This window comes from Prionailurus viverrinus, chromosome B1 (assembly GCF_022837055.1).
Source record: "Prionailurus viverrinus isolate Anna chromosome B1, UM_Priviv_1.0, whole genome shotgun sequence".
In the NCBI taxonomy this organism is placed as follows: domain Eukaryota; kingdom Metazoa; phylum Chordata; class Mammalia; order Carnivora; family Felidae; genus Prionailurus; species Prionailurus viverrinus.
The window spans coordinates 40374205-40401596 of NC_062564.1; the positions used below are offsets into that span (position 1 = coordinate 40374205).

At 40.2% G+C, this 27392-nt stretch overlaps 1 protein-coding gene across 9 annotated transcripts in view; it reads left to right on the forward strand.

Annotated features, from left to right (window-relative positions):
- SLC20A2 (solute carrier family 20 member 2) overlaps window positions 1-27392 on the forward strand; it is a 106807-nt gene that overhangs the window by 35985 nt on the left and 43430 nt on the right. For 8 of the 9 annotated variants that reach the window (XM_047855332.1, XM_047855330.1, XM_047855335.1 and 5 more), the window contains one exon: window positions 22009-22561. In XM_047855332.1, the coding sequence (XP_047711288.1) occupies window positions 22273-22561 (289 nt within the window). In that variant the 5' untranslated portion in view covers window positions 22009-22272. Of the gene's footprint in view, window positions 1-12452; window positions 12475-22008; window positions 22562-27392 lie in introns of those variants that run through there. The other variant, XM_047855337.1, reaches the window with a different exon arrangement.

Genomic DNA, 27392 nt, shown 5'->3' on the forward strand with positions numbered 1-27392 from the left:
TTTCCCAGTATAATGAGATTTGTATAGAAATCTGACCTGGCATTCCAGATTTTCTCTCTCCTCCTGAACTGATGTGCACTAGATCTGGTTCCTTAAAACCCTACACTGGTTTAGGATGTTGAGTCAACTGTTGGATTAGAGAAATGCTTTGAGCTTCTCAGAAGAAAGGCATTACGAAGGTCACCTAAGCATTACTGCAGCTCATAAAGGAGTCAGAGAACATGAATCAGAAGGGAGCTAATAAGGCAAGCTTCGGGTATTGGAGATTAATAAATAGGAATATACTGTATGAATCTGTGAGTCATTTTTCCCCTCATATGCAACCTCAGCCAGTCTCTCTGACTAAGGTTCTGGGTCTAGTTCATGGCTCCACAACTAAAAGAGACTTGGAGAAGGCTCAACCAAGAACGCCACAAAATGATTAAAGGGTTGAAAACTGATATCTATAATATGATGTTAGGGAACTTCTCTTATTTAGCCTGGAGGGGAAAAAGTGCCCAGGGGACTCTTGAATTGTTATGCAAGTAAGTAGATGCCTCAGAACCAAGGACTGTTGACCAACTAGTGTCTATTTCCATTGAGAATATAAGAGTTCAGTCCAACAAAGGTTAGGTTAGAACCATGGTCCCTCACACTGCAGTCCTGGCACCTTGAGCATCAGCACCACGTGGGAACTTGTGAGAAATGCACCTTCTCAGGTCTCATCCAAGATCTATTGATTCAGAACCTGGGGAGATGGGGCCCAGCAATCTGCATTTTGACAAGCCCCGTAAGTGATTCTGATGCACACTAAGGTTGGCGGACTACTAGATGAGATATAAAGAAGGGTTTTATAAAATGGGGAATTTGAACCCTGGAAAATGTAAACCTTTTTTTGGAAGTTATCTAAAAATGGATTTGTATTTGTGATGTTTTGAATATTCTCTCTAAAGTCTGGCGATAAGTGACCTCTCAAAGTCCCTTCTAGCCCTGACTTTGCTCTGGATTTCCTCTGTCACTTAGAGAAGATTAATAATTAACCAGGAAAATTTTGCAATTACTTTTCTGAACTCAGTAGTTAAGACAGTGCCCATTTCAAATGAGAAGCAAATGAGAAAATGTGATAGTAATGTGCTATCAGATTATATCAGTGTTATTCAGTGGACTCCCTCTTCCCCATGTGACTTTTACACAGCCACCAGAAGGGGAATTTGGGCAGAGGTCAAAACAAGGAGCCTCTTGATGTTAGCTGGTGATTGATCATTTTGTGTCACAGACTGCTGGCTAGATTGGTCGCTTTCTTCATGAAGCCTATGTCAGAAGATAGGTGGCAGTAGGGGAAGTTTGACTACCCCATTTTCCCAACTCTGTCACTCCCACAGGAGAGCTTTGTTGGTGTGCTGTTGTATCACCTGCAGGAATGTCCTTCCCCGTCCCTGCCATGGGGAATTCCATGTGACACCCTAGATGTAGGGGCAGAGCGAGGACCTAAAGAAAATGTAAGCACAGATGTGGTCAGCTTGGAGGCTGTCTGCTAGAGGTGAAGGATAGTGACCTATTTCATCTTGACGTTTTTATATCTGCAGCAAACAATGGTACACATGCCGGCACTTAATGAAATTAAGTGGTTAATTGCTCAGTTGAAATGGTCAAGGCCACAGGTGCTCTGCCTTCTTCAGTGTAATAAATTATCTAGAGTTAGGAAGGTGGTGGTTCTTACCCTTCCCAATCAAAATAGTTACTCCTCCTGTGAGTCCCTCTACTCACCACCTGCCACACACCTCATTGTGCTTTTGCCTGATGGAATTTTCTTGGGTTGAAAACACAAACTACTGAGAGTGTGTCTGTTTGTTATACTTTGTATAGCATTTAGTACAATAAAAGCTTTTTGTGATCATAACGAAGAAAGGGTTTTCTGAGGACATGTTTTGCCAGTGCTGTTTAAAAATTGTCACACAGTGGCACACTGCTGTCTCCAAAGAAGACATGCTTTATCTTGGCCAGGGCACCATGGCTCTAATATTTTAGCCCTTAAAAATGGGATAGGTAGAACCCTTGGCTTTTATGGCTATAGTTAATTACATATTTGCAGAGTATTAAAAGATCCTTGAAGTGAGAAATGACAAGTGAGGGCGTCTGGCTCGAACTTCAGTTTGCTGTGTAATGGGAGACAGGGGGTAAAGGTGGCAAGTGTATATACCAGTGTTGCACAATCTTCAGACCGGGTTGTGTTTGAAAAAACTGAGCTCTTAGACATTAAGCTGCAGGCACTGCTATTTCTACACCTGTGTCTGTTTACGGAGTATATGAAGCCCACTGAATGTGTTAGTTGCACACTGATAAGAAAGCTATGTCTCACCAATGCAGAGGACAGAGACAGCTGATTTTTAACATTCTGAGTTAGTCTGAATATAAAATATTTTCTTTAAAACCAGCGAACTCTCAATAACTATAAATCCAAGAGAAAGTTCAAACGATTGGTCCATTTGGACCATTCTTATTGATAGCAAGCAAAAGGCTATTTTCATTTCTCTACAAAGAGAATTTGCTTAATAGTCATTCCCTTTAGTATTTCACTTTGGCAAAAATAGTTTTGTTTCTAAAAGCAATCTTATACCTAGTCCACATATGTTTGATTAAAAACGAGAGTGGGTAAGTGGTTTGGGCTAAACCTTTTCTCATTATTGTTCAGTCGAAAAAAAATTAAACTTGATGAAAAAGGAGGAGGAACAACCCTTTGCTTATTATAGACTACTGAAGACCTAATGCTTCAAAGAAACATCCCCAGAAACAACCTGATAAGGTACTAGTTAGATCATATATGGTGTTACCATGTAATGCAACTCTCTGCAGCCATTTAAAAGTGATTGCGTTCTATCTATTACGAGTGAAACTTGAAGGTTACAAAATACATATGTATAACCGTTTTCTACATGGAAGGCAATTTTTTTAATGGCTAATGGCTTCATTTTCTTTTTTGAAAGGAAGGCACAGGGGCTCCTGGATGGCTCAGTCAGTTGAGTGTCCAGCTCTTGCTTTCAGCTCAGGTTATGATCCCAAGTCATAGGATCGAGTCCCACATCAGGCTCCTCACTGAGCATGGAGCCTGCTTGGGATCCTCTTTCTCCCTCCCTCTCTCTCTTTCTCTCTCTCTCTCAAAAGTTAAAGAAAAAAAAAAGGAAAGTACTTATATGTACATGAAAAACGAATGCTTTGCATCAGATGTAAGCAATAGTTATCTCAAGGAGATTAGCTGATGTGTGATGTCTTCCCTCTTCTCTTTGGCTACCTATAGGTTTTTTGTTTTCTTTTTTTTTTTCTAATGAGCATGCATTATGTAATAATGAAAAACTTTCTTTTCAAAACAGGGCTGTTATAATTCATTTTGATTTTGACTTTTTAATTTAATTTGGCAGTGGCCTCCCAGTGGCTTACGTAAGTAATGCATACTTTGATGAATAAAACTAGTAGTACATCAGAATGTACACAAAACAGTGGTTATTTTTCAGTGGTGAGCAAAGAGCACTTTTCCTTGCTTTACTTTCTTGTGTACGTACCAGGTTTTTTTTTTTTATATGAGTGTGTATTATTTTTACAATGGGAGATTTTGACTTATTTTTAAGGCAGAGACTTGAGATCTTGGCTCTTGGGAAGAGGCCCATACAAAGTGATGCGTGGCAGTTATTGATAAAGGTTAGTTTTGTTAATTCTTCAGGGTAACAGGTATTCAGCAAGGGTTTGCTTTCACTGCTTATGGCTGTGGATGTTTGGTGAGCTCTGATATGACCTCAAATTGAGTAGGATCTCAGGTTCAGTATTATATAAAGGATGGGAGCTGGGGAACCCAACATTTTTAAGTCATTGAAATAATACTTTGTGTTAAGATTATTCATTTAAATTTTGTAAGGGACCATCATTCTTGGTCTTCAATATAAAGTAGTGAATTATAAAACCATTATAAAAGATAATATTTTGAGTGACAGTTACAAGGGATGATGGAAAGAATAAGTCATCTAGCTTGTATTTCCAGAGCACTTATCTTTGTAGTATCAAAGTGTATCTCACCAGTGTTTATTAAAAGTGATAGCACGTTAGGAGAGTACTGGCCTTCTCAATTCTTTCTGCCAAATGCTGCTAGGATGTTCTTGTGGCCTTAATCAGAAGGTTATTTCGGGTAACTATTTGGTCCTGGTGGCAGTTGATGTTAAGAAAATCGTGAGCAAAAACAGTAGGCCTCCCTTTCAACCCATTTTTGTGTGGTAACATGTGAGAATAAGTACTTTTGATAGTTACTTAAAGAGTCTCTCTTTAAAGTATATTCCTAAGTTTGGGCCTAAATGAGTAGAATCTGTCACCAGGTTTACTTGCGGACAGAGGTTTAGATTGAAACTAAATTGAATCCACTGTCAACAGAACCTTAAACTTAATTTAAAGCCACGGTGCCTTGAGAAACCAAAAGGAATTTAGTAGCATGTATGTAGTATACCATGTTTTGGCCTAGCCTTTGTTTGAGGACTTTTGTTACTCATAGAAGAGTGTTTTCCTGGAATACTTATAACTAAGAAAGCTGGTTTTTCAAGTTTCTTTCTTACCGTTTTTGATCCTTATAAGGAGTGCTTTTCTGTTCATCCTCTCTTATATTTCTTTATCATCTTGTCTCTTTCTCCTGCAATTGTAAGATAGGAATAATCATGTAATTCCTCTCTGCACTGTTGCCTCTTTGGGGAAGTAAAGACATATCCCACATGGGTTTATCATCATTTTTTCTGGGTTGGGGAGGAGAGAAAGAGATGTCAGTGAGCTATTTAACCCAAAGAGTCAGAAATGCAACGGATAGAGTACTGTTCCAGTGAGATTTGTGATAGTCAGCCACATCAGCATGCCCTAGCTGCCAAGTGATTTCAACTCTGATGAGTCACAGCCCTCCTGCACACAATGTCAGCACAGGTATATGGTGTGCCACGTGCCATGGGGCACCTGGCTGATTCAGTTGGTTAAGCGTCTGACTCTTGATTTGAGCTCAGGTCATGATCTCATGGTTTGTGAGTTTGAGCCCTGTGTTGGGCTCTGTGCCAACAGCATGGAGCCTGCTTGGGATTCTCTCTGTCTCTCTCCCTCTCTCTCTGCCCTCCTCTCACTTGCTCATGCTCTCTCTTTCTCTCTCCCTCAAAATAAATAAACTTTAAATTTTTTTCATTAAAAAAATGAAATGCCACATGCCCTATCAAGATGGAGTAAAATAGGTGGCTACAGTTTGATTAATAGGGTGCTTTTCAAGTTGAGTGGCTCAAAGGAAGAAAGAGAACATTTTTTTAAAATGATAGAGTGGATAAAAATATGTCTAGACTATATTCTGAGACTATAGACTAAATTAGAAAAGGTAAAAAAAAAACTGTGGTTGCTGTCAAGAGAAAGGGGGGTTTTGTAAGAGCAAGAGGAGAATGGAGCTCAGCTTAAAGATTTGGACTGAGTTTATTGTCTTCCTTTTTATTTTTTTATTTGTTCATTCATTTCTTGGTTTTGTTTGTTTTTGCCTTTTTTACAGACTAAAAGTGAAAATAAGGGGATATGAATGTGCTTAGCATAGTGAGGCGGTGGGGGGCTCATGTATTGTTACAAAGGTATCAGAAAGAAAGTGATTGCTTTAGACTTGACTTGAAATTAAAATGGTGGCTGGTGCAGGAAGAGAGAATTGTTGGGAGGTTCTGTCACTTTCTGCCTCAGCCTACTGTGCAGAGTTTGGTATCCCTAAGGACCTAGAGGGTGGAGGAGTGTCCAGCCAAGCACCTTTTGCTGTCAGTCCTGATTTTCACGATCTCTACTTCTGTTCACGTTTGTTTGGTTTTTCCTTGAGTGTCTTCAGGCTCTGTGAGACTTGTCAGTAACAGTTAAATAATCCAGAATTTTTATTTGAAGAAAAATGACTTAACAGCTTAATCCAGAAAAGCTTCGTTTGATCAGGTATAAAAACTTGACATTGTCATACTATTACGTATTACAGTGATACGTTTTTTAAAGTTTAATTTTTATTGCATTTTAAGGGAAAATTACCCTCAATTGGTAATGATATAATGAGAAAGATTTTTTTTTCTGTCTCCCCATTAAATATTAAGCAGCAAACTTCTAAGAACTCAAATGATCAAATTGGATCCAACTATGTAAGAGCAACACAGATATAGAACTTTCTTTCTTTCTTTCTTTCTTTCTTTCTTTCTTTCTTTCTTTCTTTCTTTCTTTCATTTTGAGAGGGAGTGCACATGCACACAGGAGGGACAGAGGGAGGGAGAGAGAATCCCAAGCAGGTTCCATGCTGTCAGCACAGAGCCCAACGTGGGGCCTAATCCCACAAACCATGAGATCATGACCTGAGCTAAAGTCCGGAGTCAGACGTTTAACCAACTGAGCCACCCAGGCACCCCAGAAGTAATTTTTTTAAAGGCAAATCATGGCCACTTCAACAAAAATTATATATAGTAACATTCATTTTACTATAAAATTATGAATCTGATGACACTATAGTTTTGTGAGTGTTTACACATGCTGAGGATTTTGTGACCATCAGCACAGACAGGATAAATAAAAATTAAAACTCCCCAGAGGTTGTCTTTGTGCCACCCCTTTGTATTTAGACCTTCCCCCCATCCCTTAACTCCCTGAACTATGAAAGTAGTCTCTAAGTTCCACACCAGCCATAGTAAAGGGTGAAAAGCCATAGTTAAGGGGGCTTAAGCACAACCTTTGCTCAGTTAAGTGGCTTATGGGTCATTCTTCAGAAGCCAGACTAAAATATAAAAACAAGGAGGAAAAATCTGAGCAGGGAAATCAACAGCTATACTCTGTGGAAAGTAGACTTCACAGAATTAGATCAGCCAAATAAACAAGCAAACAAATATCAGTAACAAAACCTCTAAGGTCTGGGAACATCAGTAACCAGAGTTGCTATGTTATGTACAGTTATAGATATATAACATATCTATAATATGTCTAGTTTTAAATAAAAATTTATGACACATGTAAAGAAATTAGAAATTGTGACATACACAGGAGAAATAAACTAGACAATTGACACTGCTTTTGAGGGGCCCATACACTGAACAAAACAAAGACTTCAAAGTAGCTATTATAAATACTCAAAGATTAAAAGAAACCATTTAAAACATTTTTTTTAATGTTCATTTATTTTGGGGAGAGAACGACAGAGCATGAGTGGGGGAGGGGCAGAGAGAGAGGGAGACACAGAATCCAAAGTGGGCTCCAGGGTCCAAGCTGTCAGCACAGAGCCCGATGCGGGGCTTGAACTCTGTAAAGTGTGAGATCATGACTTGAGCCAAAGTCATCACCTTAACCAACTGAGCCACACAGGCGCCCCTAAAAGAAACCATTTTTAAAGAAAAAAATGAAGGTATGGTGGCAGTGAATCACCAAATAGTGACTCTTTTTAAAGCGATAGAAAATGCAGACATGATACCAGAAGCACAAACAACAAAGGTAAAAATAGATAAATTGGACTACATCAAAATTAAAAGCTTCCGCACAACAAAGGACACAATCAATAGAGTGAAAAGGCAACCTTTGGAATGGGAGAAAAAAATCTATAAATCATATATCTAATAAGGGGTTAGTATCCAGAATATATAAAGAATTCCTACAATTCAACAGCAAAAAACAAAACAAAACAAAACCAACCAAAGAAACAAAAAAACAAAAAATGTGCAGAGGACTTGAAGTAGATATTTCACTAAAGAAGACCTACAAATGGCCAAAAAGCCAGTAAAAAGATGCTCATCATCACTAATCATTATCGAAATGCAAATCAAAACCACCGTGAGATATCACCTCACACCAGTTAGAATGGCTACTATATATAAAAAACAAAACAAAACAAAAAACAAGCATTAGTGAGGATGTGGAGAAATTGGAACCTTTGTACCTTGTTGGTGGGAATATAAAATGGTGTGGCTGCTGTGCAAAGCAGTACAGTAGTTTCTCAAAGAGTTAAAAACAGAATTACCACCTCACCTGGCAATTTTGCTTCTGGAGAAATTGGAACCTTTGTACCTTGTTGGTGGGAATATAAAATGGTGTGGCTGCTGTGCAAAACAGTACGGTAGTTTCTCAAAGAGATAAAAACAGAATTACCACCTCACCTGGCAATTTTGCTTCTGGATATACACCCAAAAGAATTGAAAACAGAGACTTGGAGAGAAATTTGTACACCTTTTTTTGATAGCATTATTCACAGTATCCAAAAAGTGGAAGTAACTGAAATGTCCATCGGTGAATGAGTAAAAAAAAAATGTGGTTTATATGTACAATGGAATATTATTCAGCCTTAAAAAGGAAAGAAATTCTGAACATGCTACAGTGTGGATGAACTTTGAAGACACTATGCTAAGTAAAATAGGGCAGTCACAAAAACACACTGTATGGTCTCACTTATATGGATGTACTTAAAGTAGTCAGACTCATAGAGACAGAAAGTAGAATGGTGGTTGCCAAGGATTGGGGTGAGAGGGAATGGGAAATTATTCTTTAATAGGTACAGAGTTTCAGTTTTGTAAGATGAAAAGAGTTTTGTGGTGATGTTTGCATAACAATGCAAATGTACTTAATGCCACAGTACACTTAAAAGTAGTTAAATGGTAAGTTTTATGTTTATTTTACCACAATTTAAAAAAATGTTTTAAACATGGAAATTCTGGAATTGAAAAGTATAACAAAAGGAAAAACTTACCAGAGGGATCAACAGTAGATTTGAGTTGTCAGAAGAAAGAATCTGCAAATTGAAGAGAGAGCCATGGAGATAATGCAGTCTGAAGAACAGAACAAAAGAATGAAAAAGAATGAACAGAATCTCAGAAGAATATAGGTCACTATTAAGTGTGCCAATTGAAGTATCAGAAGTAGAAGAGAGAGAGAAAAAGGGGTAGAAAAATATTCAAAGAAGTCATGATTTACAGCCTTACAGGTGGATGAAATACACTAATGTACACATTCAAGGTGCTTAGCAGACTCTAATTTGGATAAGCATTAAGAGATCCACACCCAGATATGTAATCAAAATTTTGAAAGACAAAAAGGTGATGTGGATAGCAGCAAGAAACGAAAAACTCAATTATAAGGGATCTTCACTAATATTAACACCTGATTTCTTATGAGAAACAGTGGGGGCCAGAAGGCAGTTAAGAGGGCACATTAAAGTGTTAAAAGAATCCTCTGCCCTGCAAAACTATCTTTCAGAAGTAAAGGCAAAATAAAAACATTTTTATCCCAAGTAACTGAAAACAGAATCCATTGCTAGCAGTTCTGCCTTAACAAGAAATACTAAAGGAAGTGACACTTGACAGTAATATGAAGACACACACACACACAGTAAAGGTAATTAAGTAGGTAATGATAAAAGACTGTATAATTATATATTTCTGCTTCTTATAACTGATTTCAAACATCACTAAAGAGCAGCTTATATCTGGTTGCTTTCTAGTTACTGTAATAAAGCTCTGTGTTCACATCAAAGCATCCTCCCTAGCCTCAAGTTTTCTAAAGGAAAAACTGAGCCAAAGGGAGTCAGTGACTTGCCCAAGAAAATTTATCTCAAGCATCCACCAAGGAGTTGAGTGCCAGGAGCACACTCAGAATCAGGAAATAATATTCAAAGAAATCTTATAAACTGTCTTATCTCACTCATATTTTTAAATTACTATTTCCATCATTCTTTGAGGGTGATAGCAAGCAAATGCTTATGGTTTCTTAAGTTAGTAAAAAGATTTCAATTTCAGTTGTCTCAATGAGAGATAGGAGGAACTGCTAAATTTTCACCTGACTTCCTGCCCAGACGAACAATGTTTTAGACTTACTGCCTTGTTTAGACTGTTTACACTGTGAATTTGGGTGGAATTGAATTAAGTTTGCAGACTTCTGATAAAGCACTTCAGAGGCCTGAACCAACTTTCAGGCCTGAACCAACCAGTTTTTGAATTGCAAAAAGGAAAAGTCTGACTGAATCAATTTAATAATTATTTGTTCCCTCTTGCTTTTTCTGCTGCCTAAGAACTATTGCTTAAGAACCTCTGGAATGAAAATAAGAGCTATGGAGCTGTAAGTTGAGCATGGAAAATAGTTGAGATAATAATCTCCATCTATCCACTCTTCTATTTATGTTAATGTTCTATTAATAGAAAGAATGTGTAGTAGTATCAGGAATCAATGTTTTTATAAGTACCATTCATATTTCTGTTGAGCTTCTATAATCAGAACAAAATTAGCAAATAAATATGTAGGAACCAGGATACCCATACATAGTCCCATTTTAAACTGTAGCTGAAGGGAAAGTATTTCCTTAATACAGCTCCTAGAGCTTAGCCAGACAGCCCAACACTTCAGGGCACAGAACTGGAACAGTACGCCTAGGTTTGCCATTTGATAGGAGTGATGTTAAGTGATTTATTCATGAGAATGATTCTACTTTCAGTTATGAGTGGAGAAAAAATTATGTAGAGTAACTGAGGGGAATCCATCTACAGTGTACACAGAAAGGGAAAAAATGGTTCGAAGCCATTTCCGTCTTAGGACAGGAGTAAATGTATGAAGCTCAGCTATCCTTGTCCCTTGCTTTCAAGCAGTATCGTACCTGCAACACTCCAGCAAGGGGGTCATAATCCTTAAAAAAACAAAAACAAAGAAACTCTTAGCAGCTTTCACATTTCTTTTTTTTTTTTCAAATTAATTATTTTTTGAGAAAGAAAGAAAGCACTAGTGAGCAAGGGCAGAGAGAGAGAGGGAGAGTGCAGAGCCCTGAGCCGGTTCGGTTCGTGCTCACCTGATGCAGGACTCACGCTCACCTGACGCGGGGCGCGAGCTCACCTGATGCCGGGCTTGAACTCATGAACTGTGAGAAAACCGACTGAACCACCCCAGGCGCCTCTAATTCCACATTTCTGATGGGAGCACACTGCAAGCCATTCAGTTATAAATTTTTTCTTCCTCTCCAAGGGCAGTCTTACTACAATGAAAGACTGTTTGCCATATCTCCAAATTTGATAGAGTGGCCAATATGTATTTCATTATAGTAACTTTGTGGAATCATGAAATTTGAAATAGAAACAACTGGGGTGCTCAGCTGGCTCAGTCAATGGAGCATGTGACTCTTGATCTTGGAATTATGGGTTCGAGCCCCACGTTGGGTGTAAGTATTACTTAAAAACAAGGGTGCCTGTTTGGCTCAGTCAGTTAGTTGAGCATCTAACTTTGGCTCAGGTCATGATCTCACGGTTGGTGGGTTTGAGCCTGGAGTTGGGCTCTGTGCTGACAGCTTGGAGCCTGGAACCTGCTTCCGATTCTGTGTTTCCCTCTCTCTCTGCACCTCCCCTGCTCATGCTCTGTCTCTTTCTCTCAAAAATAAATAAACATTAAAAAAACAATTTAAAAAACCAAAATCTTTTTAAAAAATAAAAAATAAAATAGAAACATTAAAGCTTTTTTAAAATAACTGCTCATACAGTCATTCAAATTCCATTTGAACATCTCCAAGGAAATGGCGCTTGCACCTCCTGGGGTAGTCTTTCAGTTTTTAAAAACTTCTGTGTCTTCTCTTCTTCAGGCCAAATCACCGTAAACCATTCATTCATTCATTCATTTATTTATTTTAAGGGGAGGAGGGACAGAGAGAGGGAGAGAGAAAATCCCAAGCAGGCTCTGCACTGTCTGTACAGAGACTGATGCAGGTCTCAAACCCAGAAACCTGTGATATTGTGACCTGAGCCACCCAGCCATCCTTGTAGTAACTCCTTTTATCTCCTTTTCATTATTGTTGCTCTTTATTTCTCTTTATCCTTTTAAAAATATATTTACTTAACAGATTTCTTATAACGCCTTCATACAGAGCAAAAGGCTTTTGGAAAACATCTAAATAACACATGCTTTATGAGCCAAAAAGAAACTTAAATGTCAGAATGACAAAAATGCAGGAGGGAGAGTGGATACAGCAGGAATGAGGCCTGCAGAAGAAACAGGGTCTGGAGACGCTGAGCCCACAGGATCTGCAGTGGAAACTTTATATCGAGGAGCAAAATAAGTTTGTGCATGTTCCAGAAATTCATGAGGGCCGTTGATGGCATTGTTCGAGAAAGGGTCAGGAATTTCCACCCCCTCTCCCCACAGCACAATCCTGCGGTTCATAGTTGCAGACTGCACTGCCTCTTCCTAGTCCTGTGGTCTCTGGTTGATACAGAATAATTGGGTTGGATGGGACTTGAAGATACCATCTGATCTTGAAAATTTACAAAGATCATGGCTCTGCGGCGCTCCTTGTAGCCGGTTCTCTTTTTTACCCTTTCCTCTTTCCCCATTGTTCCTGCCTCCCCATCCCCAGCTCAGGCCAAGACCCCAAGGAATCTCAATTCCCCAAAGAGGAGCTAGTGTCATTAAGAAGGCCTGATGAATGCCAACCAGGAGCATCACCTCTTTACACTGCTTTCATTCGAATACCTCCACATAGTAAGTAGGAACCACCATCTCACTTCTACTTTGTTACGACAGTCACATCTTCAAAACGACCAAAATTGGACCAGATGACTTCTCAAGACTTTTCAAACTCTGATGTTCTCTGATTCTCTAATGCTGTGAACCAAAATAGGAATAAGAGACTAATCTTAGGTTGTTCCTTGTGAGGATTAACCTCAAATACTGTTCCAGTAAAAAGGCTTGCAGTGCACTTGGCACCCTCAGGACATTTTCGTATTCTCTGGGTGAAGTTCAGTTCTTCTGGCCAGTCCTCAAGAGAAGTGTACAAAGGATGAAGGAAGAATTCTAAAGAAGGACCAGGTGTGACTGAGGATGCCCTTTAGAATCCCGTAGATGGGAATATGATAGACGACTCCAAACCATGTCCAAAGGTTTGGTCCAAACCAGTGACCTTTTCACACAGTGCTCAAGTGCCAGGACAAAGGGATGTTCTTGAAAGTGAAAAAGATAAATAAAAATATATAGATGTATTTATATCTTAAATTATAGGTCATAAACTTGATGGAAGAATTGTCTGAGAGGCCTGGGTTGAAAACAGATTGATAGTAAATTCATTTTGTTTATTAGCAAAAACAAAGCATATTTTGGTGGTACATTCCTAACTTTAAAAAAAAAAATGTACTTTCCTTTGTAGTGTTTTAAACAGTTTTTCCAATGCTAAAAACTAGTAGTTGCTCATCATAGGAAGTTTTGGATAATATAAAAAAAATGTCAAGAGCACCTAGAGAATGCTGAACCTTGGCCCTATTTCTTTAAAGTCTCATTACTGGTGCGTGCTTAAGCATCGTTGATCATATGGCACACACCATTTGTATGCTGGTTTTTTCCATAGCAGACTGTGTTCCAATGCCATGAAAAATTCTCAAGTTACATTATGTTAGTGAATATGTTATATTTCCTCTTTAGAAGTCACCAGTATTTCCTCAGCCTTTCCTCCTGTCTGGGGACAATTAAATGGTTTTCTTTTTTTCGTGATCATAATAAATGACATTTTTGTACATCAGTATTTGTTCACATTTCACATTATTTGCTTATTTTCTTGAGCTTGTGAGGTTAATGTCATAAAGACACCCATCCCCTCCCTGAGTACTCTCTGTTCAAGAGAGAGTACTGGGACCACCACGGATCTGACCCAGCCTGGTGTGTTTATAAGGACCATTTCCCATATGAAAAGTAAATGGTCCTACTTAGAACCGTTTAAATCATTTCCAACTATACTTATGAGAGAGAACATTTCAGAACTGATTTTAGAATTGGTATTGGAGTAGCAGAGCAAGGTGACACTTTTCTTTATAGTTTGCTTCTACTCTAACTTATTTTAATTGACCTCCTTGAAGCTTTTGGTGTATGAAGTGTCCACAAGTCCAGATTTAAACTATCTTCAATCTGTGGGCCTCTGTAGGAGTGATTTTCAGCCCAGCTGTTTATATTTGCCCTAAACCTGAATGCATATAGATGGGTTTCCACCTTTTGGATCCTGGAGAAGTGAGATCGAACACTTGTCTCCACAGGAATGCTCTGCTTTTCTTTTTCTGTGCAAGTAGTACGTGCCTAGTTGGAAGAGAGTTCACTAGTTTGTCCTCACAGCAGGCCTTTCTCTTACATCTCTGGCCTCGAAAGAGTTCTGTCTGAGTCCCTTTCTGTGGAACTCTGTATTTGCAGTTGTAAGTCAGCCACGTCCTCTACTTGATCTATATTTGCTCTTTGCTTCTTGCTGCCATTGTTTTAACAAGATGTGACACCCTGTCTTTGAGCCTTGCTCGATTGAACTGGCTGCTTTTATTGCATCTAAGTGGAATGTTGCTTCTTTCATTGAATAAGAGAACTCTTTCTTTCTTTCTTTCTTTCTTTCTTCTATTTAAAGGGGAGCTTGGGGGGCAGGGGGAGGCAATGCTGGCAATATAGGAAAGGAGAAATATCAAAAGCGAATGGTTTTTATGGTTTTTTTTCCTCAGGTTTACTGAGGTATAATTGACAAAATTGTAAGATATTTGAAATGTACACCACGGTGATTTTATATGCATATATATTGCGAAAGGATTCCTCCCATCTAGTTAATGAATACCTCTATCACCTCACATATTTATATATGCTGGTGTTATTTATAGTTAGTTTTATTCAGGTACAGTTTACATGCACTAAAATTCACCAGTTGCAAGTGTACAGTTTAAAACGTTTTGATACTCAAGATATAGAATGAAAAGTTTCCTGCGTAGACATATGTTTTCACTTCCCTTGGGTGAAAATACCTCAGAACGGGACTGCTGACTTGTGTGGTAAGCATAGGCTTTATAAGAAACTGCCAACCTGTTGTCCGAAGTGGCTTAATCATTTTGCATGATGCTCTTTTCTTGGCACCTTTTAGAAGTTTCTTTGTCTACCTCTTCACTCCCTCCACTTCTCAAAACTGTTCCTGGGCCTTAGACTGCATATCAATCTTGAATCAAAGACAAGGCCAGAGTTTGTACATTGAGGAAGAAGAGCAGGACTAGAGGAAGGTGGACTGGGTATAGCCACATGACTACTAGAGGTGGGGGACATAAGAGTGAGAAAGATCCTTCCAGAAGGATTATTGGAACCTCAGGTTGTTCTTCCTATGCCTACAGTGGTACTGATACCTTCAGCTTGCTTGAAGCTAACCACAATTTACAAAGCACTTGTGCATACATTAGATTTGATCCTAACAATAATTCTATAAAGCACATGTATTATTACTATCCCCATTTTACAGATGATGAAACAGGATTCAGAAAGTGTATGTGACTTACCCAAGGTCACACTGCTACTTAGTAACAGAGCTAGGATTAGGCCTTGAGTTTCCTGACCATTACCCCAGGACTTTATCTGCTAGTAATGATAATAGTCACCATGTATTGATCCCTGGCACTGAACTAGGGCTTCTGCATGGCCTCCACATTATGTACTATTATTCCCATTTTCCAGATGAGTCATTTCAGTGACTTGCCCATGGTTGTGTAGCCAGTAGCTAGCTGGATTGGAATGGACCCAGAACCTCTGACCGCAGGTCCTGTGCTCTTTCCTGTTCTTCATGCCGGAGACACGAATGTTCCTTTTTTTTTAATGGCAGAGAGAAGAGGAGAAGCTGGAGAGCATGCAGTGCTGGGAATGAGCCACAGTGTCTTAGCAAACTGTCTTGCCACTTCTTTTTCAGTTGATACTAGGTTTTAAATCTGCAGCCTGTTCACTTTGAATGTCTTACATCTTTATTATCAGGCTTTACATTCATGCTCTTTGTCCCCAGAGAATAAACCTGCTTATTCCTGCTTCTGTGATCTGTGTCATAGATACAGTTCCAAGCTGGGTCTAACATTGGCTCGACTGTTTTGCCTCCCCTTCTGACATTTTTCCCCGTTTCCCTCCCTCTTTCTTTTCTCTACCCCTCCTCTCTACCCCTTTCTTGCTGTCTTTCTTGCTTCTGCTTCAGTCAGAATGTCATCTGCCTTTCCTTAGGCTCCTTTGTTCCCATAGACTACTTTGCATATCTGTAAATATGCCATTTAAAGGTAGTTAAAGCAAGTTTCAGAGCCCTTCTAGTAATGTTTCAGTTTTTTATCATTAGAGTAAAAATATGAAACTCAGTATTTTTCATCATAAATACACTATTATTTTTTAAATTAATTTTGTGTTTATTTTGAGAGAGCATGAGCAGAGGAGAGGGGTAGAGGGAGAGAGAGAGACAGAGAGAGAGAGAATCCCAAGCAGGCTCCACACTCAGTGCAGAGCCTGATGTGGGGCTCAAACGCATGAACCGTGAGATCATGACCTGAGCTGAAATCAATAGTAGGACGCTTAACTGACCGGGCAACCCAGGTACCCCTTAAATTAATTTTTTAAATGTAAAAATATAAAGTAGATGTTGTCATGAGCTATTCAAGAATGATGGTGTTGGGGCACCTGGGTGGCTCAGTCGGCCAACTTCAGTTCAGGTCATGATCTCACAGTTCGTGGGTTTGGGCCCCACGTTGGGCTCTGTGCTGACAGCTCAGAGCCTGGAGCCTGCTTCGGATTCTATGTTTCTCTCTCTCTCTCTCTCTCTCTCTCTACCCCTCCCCTACTCATACTCTGTCTCTCTCTGTCTCTCAAAAATAAATTTAAAAAGTTAAAAAAATTTTTTAAAAAGAATGATGGTGTTAATACAAACTCCTTATGATAAGATTTCCAAAATGTATCTCCCATTTTACTTAAATATTTACTTGATATTTTCTTGATGAAAATGTGGTCATTTTTATGGCTAAGTAGTCAGACTCACTCACAGGTAGCAGAGAGTCGCAGATTTTACATCATACCATTGAAGAGATTACCGTCTTCAAATTTCTACCTAAGTGTCAGAATTCAAGATCCAATCCTAGCTGCTAGGAAAGTAGGTTTTACATTTTCAGAGAGTTGAGTGTGAGGCACTTTGGGCTTCAGAAGAGGTGTTGGAAAATTATTTCAGAGCACTGAGGTCCTCTGCATGGGGGACCTGGCTCCTTCCCTTCACATGGTGGAGGGAGAGCTTGGCCTGGGTGCAGTCCATGAAACCTCAGAGAAAAGCTCACCACAGGCCAGAAGCTAACAAGGAAGGGAGGTCGGTCATGGACCAGGCCTTTAAAACCACAGGATCCCTGGGAACAAGTCATAACTCAGCCACAGTCCACCACAGACCTGCTTGTCTGGGTTGGGTCATGCCGGCTGAGGAGCTGATTGGGCTCCGATGCTGAGAGAGGAGGAGCGTGGATGGAAGACTGGCACCCCCTCCGTATGTTTGCTTGGAAAAACCAGGGGTCATCTTGGATGTTCTCTTCAGCAGCATTTCAGAGCAGGGAGCCTCCCATCCAGGCTTTTTTTTGCATTAATGTCTATTAAGTGCTACAACTCAGCAACATCCCTGTTTTTAGACAGTGTACAAATTCATCTAGAAATATTCTGAGAATGTTTGTTTTCACTTTTTCTTCAGCATTCATATTTCTAGTGTAGTAGATAAGAGGGTATGAGGTAGAGGTGAAGCAGATGCTCATGGAGGAAATTCTAGAGAGAGAACCTGTAAACACTTTACTTGGGAGTCCTGCCAGCATGCTCACTGGGCCTGGTGAAGGAAGCAGGGCTGGTTCAGAGATCAAGGGACAGAAGTGATGGTGAGCAGAACTCAGAGTTGAGAGGCATGCTCAGAAGCCATTGAAGGCACCTAGGAAAGAGAATGAGGATCTTATTACCATTACAGGTTTGGGAGACCGAACTCACGAGACCACTAGTACCTCTCCCAATGATCCAAAAGATTCTAAGTTTTCTGTTCCTCAAATGCAAGAGGTTAGCGGCGTTTGAAAATTGAAAAATATCTTGTAACCTTATAAGAATATCTTAGCCATATAGGGGCTTCATACTGGGTGAAAGAGAGAGAGAGAGTTAGGGGGCTTGTTCTGACCCTCCTTCATCTTCTGACCCTTTTCAGAAAAGCTCTTGTAGGAGAGAGAAAAGAACCAAGGCTTTCACTGGACGTTATAACATTGCACCCTTGTTGAGAATCATTGCTGAGGAGAAGAGGCATTTACATGTGATGCTTCCACACATCAAGCCTCCCTGTCTCCCAGCTACATGATTTCTATGAACTCAAATGAGTTGATTCTTCAGTATCAGGTCTAGGCTGCCTCTCAAGCAGGCTCCACACTCAGCGCAGAGCCTGATGCAGGGGCTCACCACACTGGGATCATGACCTGAGCGGGAATCAAGAGTCAGGCGCTTAACCAACTAAGCTACCCAGGTGTCCCTTCCTTATCCCAATATTAAGTAAATATTTACATATTTTTTTCCTTATTCTCTTCAGGTTTCAGTTTTCACATTTAAATCTTCCATTTATTTTGGCATGAGGTAGGGATCTTTTTTTCTTCCTTCCAGTTAATTAGCAATTAGCACATTGGCCCAACATCACTTGTTGATTAAGCTGATTAAGCTGACCTGTCCCCACTGATTTGATTGCTCACCTCCAAAATCCTGCTTTCAAACACCCAGCACTCTCAGGTGTCATACCCGGCCAGACCTCAGCCACTCTGAATTTGGGCTTCTGTATTCTCGACAGTCTTGGCCTTGTGTGCGATGTTCCCTGGCCACCCCTGACAGTGGCCCCGTCTCAGCAGCATTACCACCTTCTGTGCAGCAAGTTGCACACTTGTTTAACTGCTTTGTTTTATTTTGCTCCTGTTTGATAAAAATTAATGGAAGAGGGAGAAAATCATGGTGTTGGTACTTGTCATAAAAAAAACAGGCCCTATAAATATAAAACAAAATAATAGTCATTTGGTCTCAAAAACACCTTTCTCCTTAACCAGATGTTTATAGGATGTAATGTGAAGGAGAAAAGCTGAATCAAAGAACATAGACATGATTGTAGAAATAAGTTGTCTAAGATTATCTAAGTAGGAGAGGGAATCCCTGGTCTGAAATGTTGCCTGAGGGATCGTGAAGACAATGAAAAGCCTGGGCTGAGGATATACCTTCTTTGGTGCTCCTATGATTTACCTGTGTGCAGCATGTCCCAGAGTGAACCGGGGCTCAAACCTCTCCCTAACATATAAAAACAAAACTAGAAACAGTGTAAAAGAGAAAACATAAAAACTCTATTTGGCTATTTTTCATCCCAGGTCCATGAGTCAGTAACCAGCTGTCTCTTTCAGCCCCTGCACATAGGCCACCACAAAGTTGACTTGAGCCACTGAAACCTCTTTACGTCCTTTCTCTTCCCTTCGGTGCCACCACCACGCTGGGCCAGGGGCCTCCCCTTATACCCGAACCATGCAGAAGGAGGAGCCTGGTAATTACCTCTCCACATTCACCCTTCTGTCTAGCCCATTGTCTGCATGGCAGCCAGAATGACCTTTCCGAAATGAACGTCTGACAGGTCGGCCTCCTTCTGGTTAAAACCCTTCTGTGGCTCCCGACTGTCTGCATGATGGCCACAGTCTTGAGTAGGGCTCCTGTCAGCTTGCTTGCGGTTTCCTCATGCTGGCCTGCCTGTCCTCCCTCACGCTGCTCCTTCCTGCCCGGGCAGTGCCTGGAACGCCTCCCCCACCCCAGAGTTAACTCCACCATCCTTAGATCGCCCTTGAGCCTTCCCTGCCCTCTCAGACCCAGAACTGCGCTGTCACGACACTGCGTGATGTGTGCCTCCTGCCTTCGTAGCACTCATGACAGCTAACAGTCATACATTTGTATGTTTATTTGGTTAGCGTGTGTTGCCCTCACTGGGCCGTAAGCCCCACATCCATTTTTACTCATCATCATATTCCTGGTGACTGGCACAGGGGAGCTCATCAATCAGTATTTGTTGATGTTATTCTTTCTCATTTGCCCTCTTTTTTTTTTTTTTTAATTTTTTTTTTTCAACGTTTATTTATTTTTGGGACAGAGAGAGACAGAGCATGAACGGGGGAGGGGCAGAGAGAGAGGGAGACACAGAATCAGAAACAGGCTCCAGGCTCTGAGCCATCAGCCCAAAGCCTGACGCGGGGCTCGAACTCACAGACCGCGAGATCGTGACCTGGCTGAAGTCGGACGCTTAACCGACTGCGCCACCCAGGCGCCCCTCTCATTTGCCCTCTTGACAAGCTAACCTGGCAAAGAAGATTGCATCAAGAATTCTACTTTAAGATTAGATAATATTGGTCCAAAATATTTCTATTTTGTATTTTCATTTGTAGACTTAATGTGCCCATGATATTAATAAAATACTCTTTTAGTAGAATATTGTCTTTTGCCTTTAGAGTGGTCTTTTCATTTGTCTCATGTGGGATCTAAATCTCCAGAATTGCATAGCCTTCAAATCTTAGCAAATGATAAAATCTATTAGTATATATTTTGTTTCATGATATGCCTGTAATATTGCACACATAGATGGCTCTCAGTAGATGCTTATTGATTTATTATATACTACTTTAGTTTGAAAAGCATATAACCCAGTTTACAGTTTTTGATGGAAAGAAAAAAAAATCATCTTTAATACTACAACTCAAATTTAGCCACTGTTCTGATTGTAGTATATTACCTGCCGGTCTTTTTATATGTATTTTAACATTGCCATAAGCACAAAGTACGTAAAATTTAGCATACTTGTTTTTTTCTTACTAAATAACCTTAATGTTGATTGATCATTATATTGTCTGTGTCTAAGATGTATGAGCCTAATTCATTCAGTTCAATTCAATAAGCATCTGTGAAGAACTGGACTGTGCTAGGCACCATTCTGTACGCCTAATACTATTCAAAGAAAACGGTACCACAGATTTGGTACTTTGACTATATAATAATAGAATACCATAGTTCCAAAGCTTTTGGTGACACATTTACTTCATAGATATATTAATTTTGTGACATTGCCTGTTTATTGTGGAGGAATATTGCAAGTCTTTTCTCCATGTTTAATAGCTTCTTTTTTCATGTAATCAGCAAGTTTATTAGGGCTTCCCATGTGCCAGGCACTATTCTGTGTCCTGGACCCTAGTGAAAGGAGACAGACAAGAATGGATGAATGAATGCAGTGATAAGTAGAAAAGATAAAAAGGAAGGTGAGCGGGACGGGATAATGGCATGGGGGGAGGGGCTGCTCTTTCACAATGTCATTTGAGCAAAGACCTAAATAGCGTGAGGAGTAGCTACACAGCTGTCAGGAGATTTCTGTCTGGCAGAGGGATCAGCAGGTGCAAAGGCCCAGAGATGAGAGTGCTTGGTGTTTTCAAGGAAAAGCAAGGAGCCCACGAGGGAAGGAGCGATCGGAGCTGAGGTCAGTGGGCTGGGGTGGGGCCCTGAGGAGACCTTGGAGGGTCTTCCAAGGTGTGATGAGACCTCTGGCTTTTCCTCTGAATGAGATATGGGTAGTCATGGAATCATGACATCTGAATCGTGTTTCAATAGGATTGTTTCATTCTGCACCTTTCTCTGTTCCTCCTGCAAGGGCCTTCAGTTTCCACCTTTGTTACCCTCTGGCTAGTCACTTTATACTAGAAACTGTAAGCTTTCTTTCAGATACATGCATGGTGTATTCATAAAGTGCTCATTCCTTATGTGTAAATGAGCAGGTAGATAATTAGCCATACCCTGTCGTGTCACAGAATCACATTTGTTAATGGCTGTTCCAAGAAATTAGGCACATTCCACATATTTCAAAAACTCTACAACTGCATCCTCATTTTTTTTGCCCATTTGAAATGTATTTTGCAGATTGCATAAAGTCATATCCTATTAAGGCTTAATTGGCAGCCTATAATTATAAAGCATGCTTCTTCAGCCACTGATACTGTAGAGACCAGCTTTTTTTCTTTTTTTCTTTTTCTTTTTCTTTTTTGGTGGGGGGGTGGGTAGGCAGTTAACCTAATTATAATCTTTCTTGAGTTGCTTTATGGTTAGATCTGTCACATGTCAAAGTTAGATTCCATTAGTAGGCTTAAAACATTTATTTCTGAAAGAACAAACTGTTACAGGTTGCTTAGAGTAATTGATTTCTTTTGTTTTCTGTTACAGGAGGAGACATCACAGCTTTCCCAGATTGGGAGGAAAAATATGGAATGTGTTTTACCGCTGACTGAACACAACCAAATGAACTGTACTGACAGTAGTTTGAAAACCAGCAGTTAGCAGTTTGTTCAGGCTCTAACATTGTCCAGCACTTTCCAGAGCAAACTCACTGTTTACAAGAACTCTCGGCCTTACGACGTTTATAACCTCAAGCTTTGTTTATTTAAAATATTCCCGCACGAGAAAAGTACCTGGCGCCCACTTTCCAAAATGGCCATGGATGAGTATTTGTGGATGGTCATTTTGGGTTTTATCATAGCTTTTATCTTGGCATTTTCCGTTGGTGCAAATGATGTTGCCAATTCATTTGGTACTGCTGTGGGCTCTGGCGTGGTGACCTTGAGGCAGGCATGCATTTTGGCTTCAATATTTGAAACCACCGGCTCAGTGTTATTGGGAGCCAAAGTAGGAGAGACCATTCGAAAAGGTATCATTGATGTGAACCTATACAACGAGACAGTAGAAACACTAATGGCTGGGGAAGTTAGTGCAATGGTTGGTAAGTAGCATTATTCTTTACGACAATAAGAAACGTTTCCGCTGGCCTACTTCCTTCCCTACAGTACTTCTGTCCTGTCCATAAATGTGATCTTTGCTTTAACTTCAGAAACTGGTGTGATGTTTCATATTTACTGCATCTTATTTTTGCTTTCTGCACTTTAATTTCTTTCTTTCTTTCTTTTTTTTTTTTTTTTTTTTTTAGTGTTCAAGTGTCAGGCAACCATTTTCTCAAATTCTTAGCAAACTTTGCTGTTAAAATAGTTTTGGCTAAGAGTACTTTATTTATGAAGTCCAGACAAAGATTGTATAATAGCTGTCATTTTCAAGTGGTTTGAAAGATTTTAAAGAAATAACTTGTCTAAGTGAATGTGTTTGTAAGGTTTACTTGGGAAATAGCCTTGATATTTCCATAGATATTTCATCAGTTACGATGCACTGTTTTGAATACTTGGATGCTAAGAAACAGTTTTTACTAACTTTTGTGTTCTCGGTTTGTGTGCTTGAGTAGTTACCAGATGAATCTTAAGTGCCTGTGTTTCAAGAAATTCCAGTCTTCTACGTTATTTGTCATCCTTTTTGTGGCTTTTGTTTTGATTTTCTGATTTCTACCTCTGGAAGCTCCATTTGGGATGTTTGTTTTGTTTTCTGGCCAAAAGACCATTTGTGTGTCACCTGTTTACAGTATGACCTTATACTGGTGGTTTCCGGTTGTCTAGATGAAAGAAAAGTGTCAAGGGCAGTGAAGCATGTTAATAAGCAGATTGACCCAATCAAACAGTGTGATTTCTCCATTGGTCAAGGTGACCATCAACTTGAAGCACTGTGGGGCGCTTCCCTTCCTGCACTTGCTACAGCTGAGAACAAGATTCAGGCAGGAATATCTTAAGTGCAGCTGACAGGACTCTTTCTCTGCTTGCCTCTAGGTAGAGATGACGTCCCAGCAGACAGCTGATCTATACGGGTAATTTGGTTAGGGAGAAGAGGGTTAGAGAGGAATCCTACCACCTTCTGCTTTCAACAGGACATATCCTTTTGTAGGAAGAGTCCTGCAGTAGGAGGTAAGATGCTGGTGTACCAAGAATACAGCTACACTCCACAGATCCCTAGTTCTGTACTGTCACTGGCATTTCTTAAGGACCCAGAATGTGGGCATTATTTGCCAAATAGAAGATGACACACCATTTTTTTTGTTACAGCAAGTTAGTTTGAGAAGTTGTTGGCATTTGATCCATATCCAATACAGATGTACTAAGGTATTGAATACTGTTAAGCACAGTATGCTAGTGATACGTGCCAAGGAGTTCCTATTTCTCAACATTTAAAGATGTAAGGTTCACAATTGCTTTATTTCCAGCAGCTGTTGTAATGATTGAATTTTACTTACCCTCACTGAACATCTATGTCTCATCATAGTCATATGTAAGTGGGATTTCCCTTAGAAAACTAACAGTTATTTATAAAAATCATCTTGGTCGTCGCGATAGGTATCTAAGACCTAATCATATCGAGCTGAAGTTAAAATTTTTCCAGTCAGGATGCTACGGGTGAGAATTTTTTTTTTAGAGAGTGCCTGTGCCTCCCTCTCTACACCACCCCCCACGTGAGTGGAGGAGGGGCAGAGGGTGAGGGAAAGAGAATCTTTTTTTTTTTAATGTTTATTTATTCTTTGAGAGAGACAGAGACAGAATGCAAGTGGGTTAGGGGCAGAGAGAGAGACACACACATAGAATCCGAAGCAGGCTCCAGGCTTTGAGCTGTCAGCACAGAGCCCGACTTGGGGCTCGAACTCACAAGCTGTGAGATCATGACCTGAGCTGAAGTTGGACGCTCAACCAACTGAGTCACCCAGGTGCCCCTAGGGAAAGAGAATCTTAAGCAGGCTCCATGCTCAGTGAGGAGCCCCATATGAGGAGCCCATACAGGGATCAGTCTTAACAACCGTGAGATCATGACCTCAGCTGAAATCAAGAGTCGGATGCTTAACCAACTGACTGAGCCACCCAGGCGCCCCAAGAAATGTTGAAAGTAAGGGAGTAATAAAGAAAAGCACTGATCAAATTAAATCTTAACAGCAGTTTCTCCTTTCGTTGGATAGAACTTCTGAAGAATGGCCATGTTTTAAAGAGATTGTTAGTGAGGCCACAGCGAGGCTCTGGGTTAGGCAGAAAGTCTTGTGAACCTCGAGCTTCATGTCACTGCTCACTTTTCATGTGAGCAGTATAACTTGTCCAGTTTCTCAGTTCTCTCACCCCTGGCCTTTGGCTCTTTACTGAAAGAATGAAGAATACTTACCTCAACTAGAATTTAGGTTAACCAAAGCAATTTGGGGTTTTGCTTGAATAACTTGATTTTGTTTGCTTTGGTTTCTTTCTTTTCTTTTCTTTTCTTTTTTTTCTTTTTTGGTGTGTGGTTAGATGAATCTCAAAGCCTGTTTTTGTTAGGAATTTGTGTGAGTTACCTAGATTTTTAAAATTGGATTTCTTGCAAATGAGAGCTTTGTTAATACAATGGTATAATTATTATTGGCCAGAACCAAAGCTGATTCTGTTCCGATGCCTGAATTGTCCCCATCTTTCTCTTCTAAACTCAATATCCATTTCTTCTCTCTTTCTCTCCCCCATCCTTTTATTCTGTTCTTTTATTTTTTCCTTTTTTTCTTAAGAAACATTTCCCTAAGCCCTTGGGTCTCTGTGCTTTCTGATACAGTTGTGGTAGCATTGGGTTCATTGGGGGGAAGAAATTATTTGTGCCAGCCAAACTTTCTGAACAAGTTCCCTTTTGGGACGCTGAGCTCAGCCCTAAAGCAATAGTTCACTTAGTATGAAAACCACCAATGGTTCCAAAAATCTGAGAATTCACAACTCCCCATCTTCTCATGGAAATACCCACAAAAGCATGAACAAGCCATCTCCTGGAACCACCCTAAGAAGTACCCTGTCCCCTTAATGCTCCCTAACCACTGAGCCTTCTCAGGAGCCTGGAGCCTCTTCAGGCTCATTCACACTGGGTGACCCTGCGCCTTTGAGCTGCCACTCTTCCGTCTTCCCGGGAAACTGTTGCCTCAGAGGTGCTCACCTTTCCCCCACTCTCCCTAGGTTTTGTCTTATACCCTTGTTTCATACTTAATCCTTTCCTCTTTATAAGATATCGTTATCTTAAGTTAAAATATCTTTTTTCCCACTGTTTTTCTTAACATTAAGAAGATTAATCCCATCAGCCTTCAGAAATTCCCGAGGGTTAGGAGGGCTGCCCCACTCTCACTTTGCCAGGCGTCCTGCAAATACCCACCTTCACCTTCCCCTCCTTTCTGCAGCCTTTTCCTTTGTGCCCACTGGCCCCCTTTCTCATCTCCTTCCCACCTTCCCCCCACCTCCATTGAAGGCAGCCCTGTCCTCCCGACCTTTCCTTACAAACCCTGCTGCTCCAAGACATATGTTATAAAGTCAGCCAGAGAGAGATAGCAGCTTTCAGTAAAGAAAACCTCATGGTCTGAAATTCATTTGGGTGAGTTTATACTATTAACATCATGAGATTATTTTAGTTTCATAAGAATAGAAATCATAAGTATGTTTTTCAAGTTACTGTTCTGTGCCATGTAACATGCTCCAAATTCTGGCTCTATTTTTAAAACAAACTAGTCGGTCATTCAGGAGCTCAGGGCTTAGATGTGGAGGCTTAAGGAATTGTCCACGGGGAGGCCTGGGTGCTGCCATGGAGGCTGGCCCCTCCTCCTCCCAACACACTCCAGGGACAGGGATAGATGTAGACAGGGTCACAGCCAATAATTTGGCTCACAGGTGGGCCTGCCCGGCACTCACAGAGCTGATGTCAGCATTGCCTCACAAATTAGGGCCTGCACAGCCATTAATGATCCTCTGTAACTCAGATATTTTTGAAGAAAATGCCAGGGATTTGCTTAAAAGTGCTGCTGCCAAGCAACAGATTTCCAGAATTAACATTTGGGATTAATAACATGCCCTGCTTATCAGCCAAGCCCTTTGTTCCCTTACAGTCCTATATGAGCTTTTTGACAACTGTTTCTGAAAGTGATCTCGCCCAGCTGATGTTTTTAATATGCACTGCAGAATTTGATCTGCTTATGAAAATATCTGGAGTGAACTGTAGCCTAGAAAAACATTAAGCCTGGAAAAGGAGGTGAAATTGAGGTAAAAGGACACAAAGCCAAAACTAAGGATCCTCTTAACTTAATAAAGAATTAGAAGACTTGAGGGAGGTTGCATAGAAGATGCCTGGCATTCTGGGTAGGGGCTGAGAGCAGATGCCCACCTGTGGGTTAGATTTCATGGTGACTTCTCATATGAGAGGCACAACTACAAAAAACAATGTGGAATTACACAATCTCTTTTATTTTATTTTTATTTTTTTATTGAGGTGTAATTGACATGTAACACTATATTAATTTGAGGTGTACAATGTAATGATTTGTTGTTTGTATATTACAGTCTCTCTGACAGACTAATAGGACATCGCTGGTATCTAGCCCTCCTCATTATGTGACGATAGGCATAACTACAGTGAAATCTTTTCCAGTATGCAGCCTTTCATGTTGCTCTGTGTTCTCTAGAGTCTGTAATTTCTTGCTTGGTCTTGGCCACCCTTTACATCAAAACAAGTTCATCGTCAGCACCTAAATGTGACAAAAGCAGTTAATAACTGACATCAAAAAACTTTAAATACTTTTAAAATATGTTTCTTTCAATAAATCATCATTATCCCTTCAGTGTTGAAGAATATTCCTTTCACTAAAGTTCAGTGAGTGATTTTTGTTAGGACTTAAGCACTCTGTAAAGAAATAATCCATAAAAAAA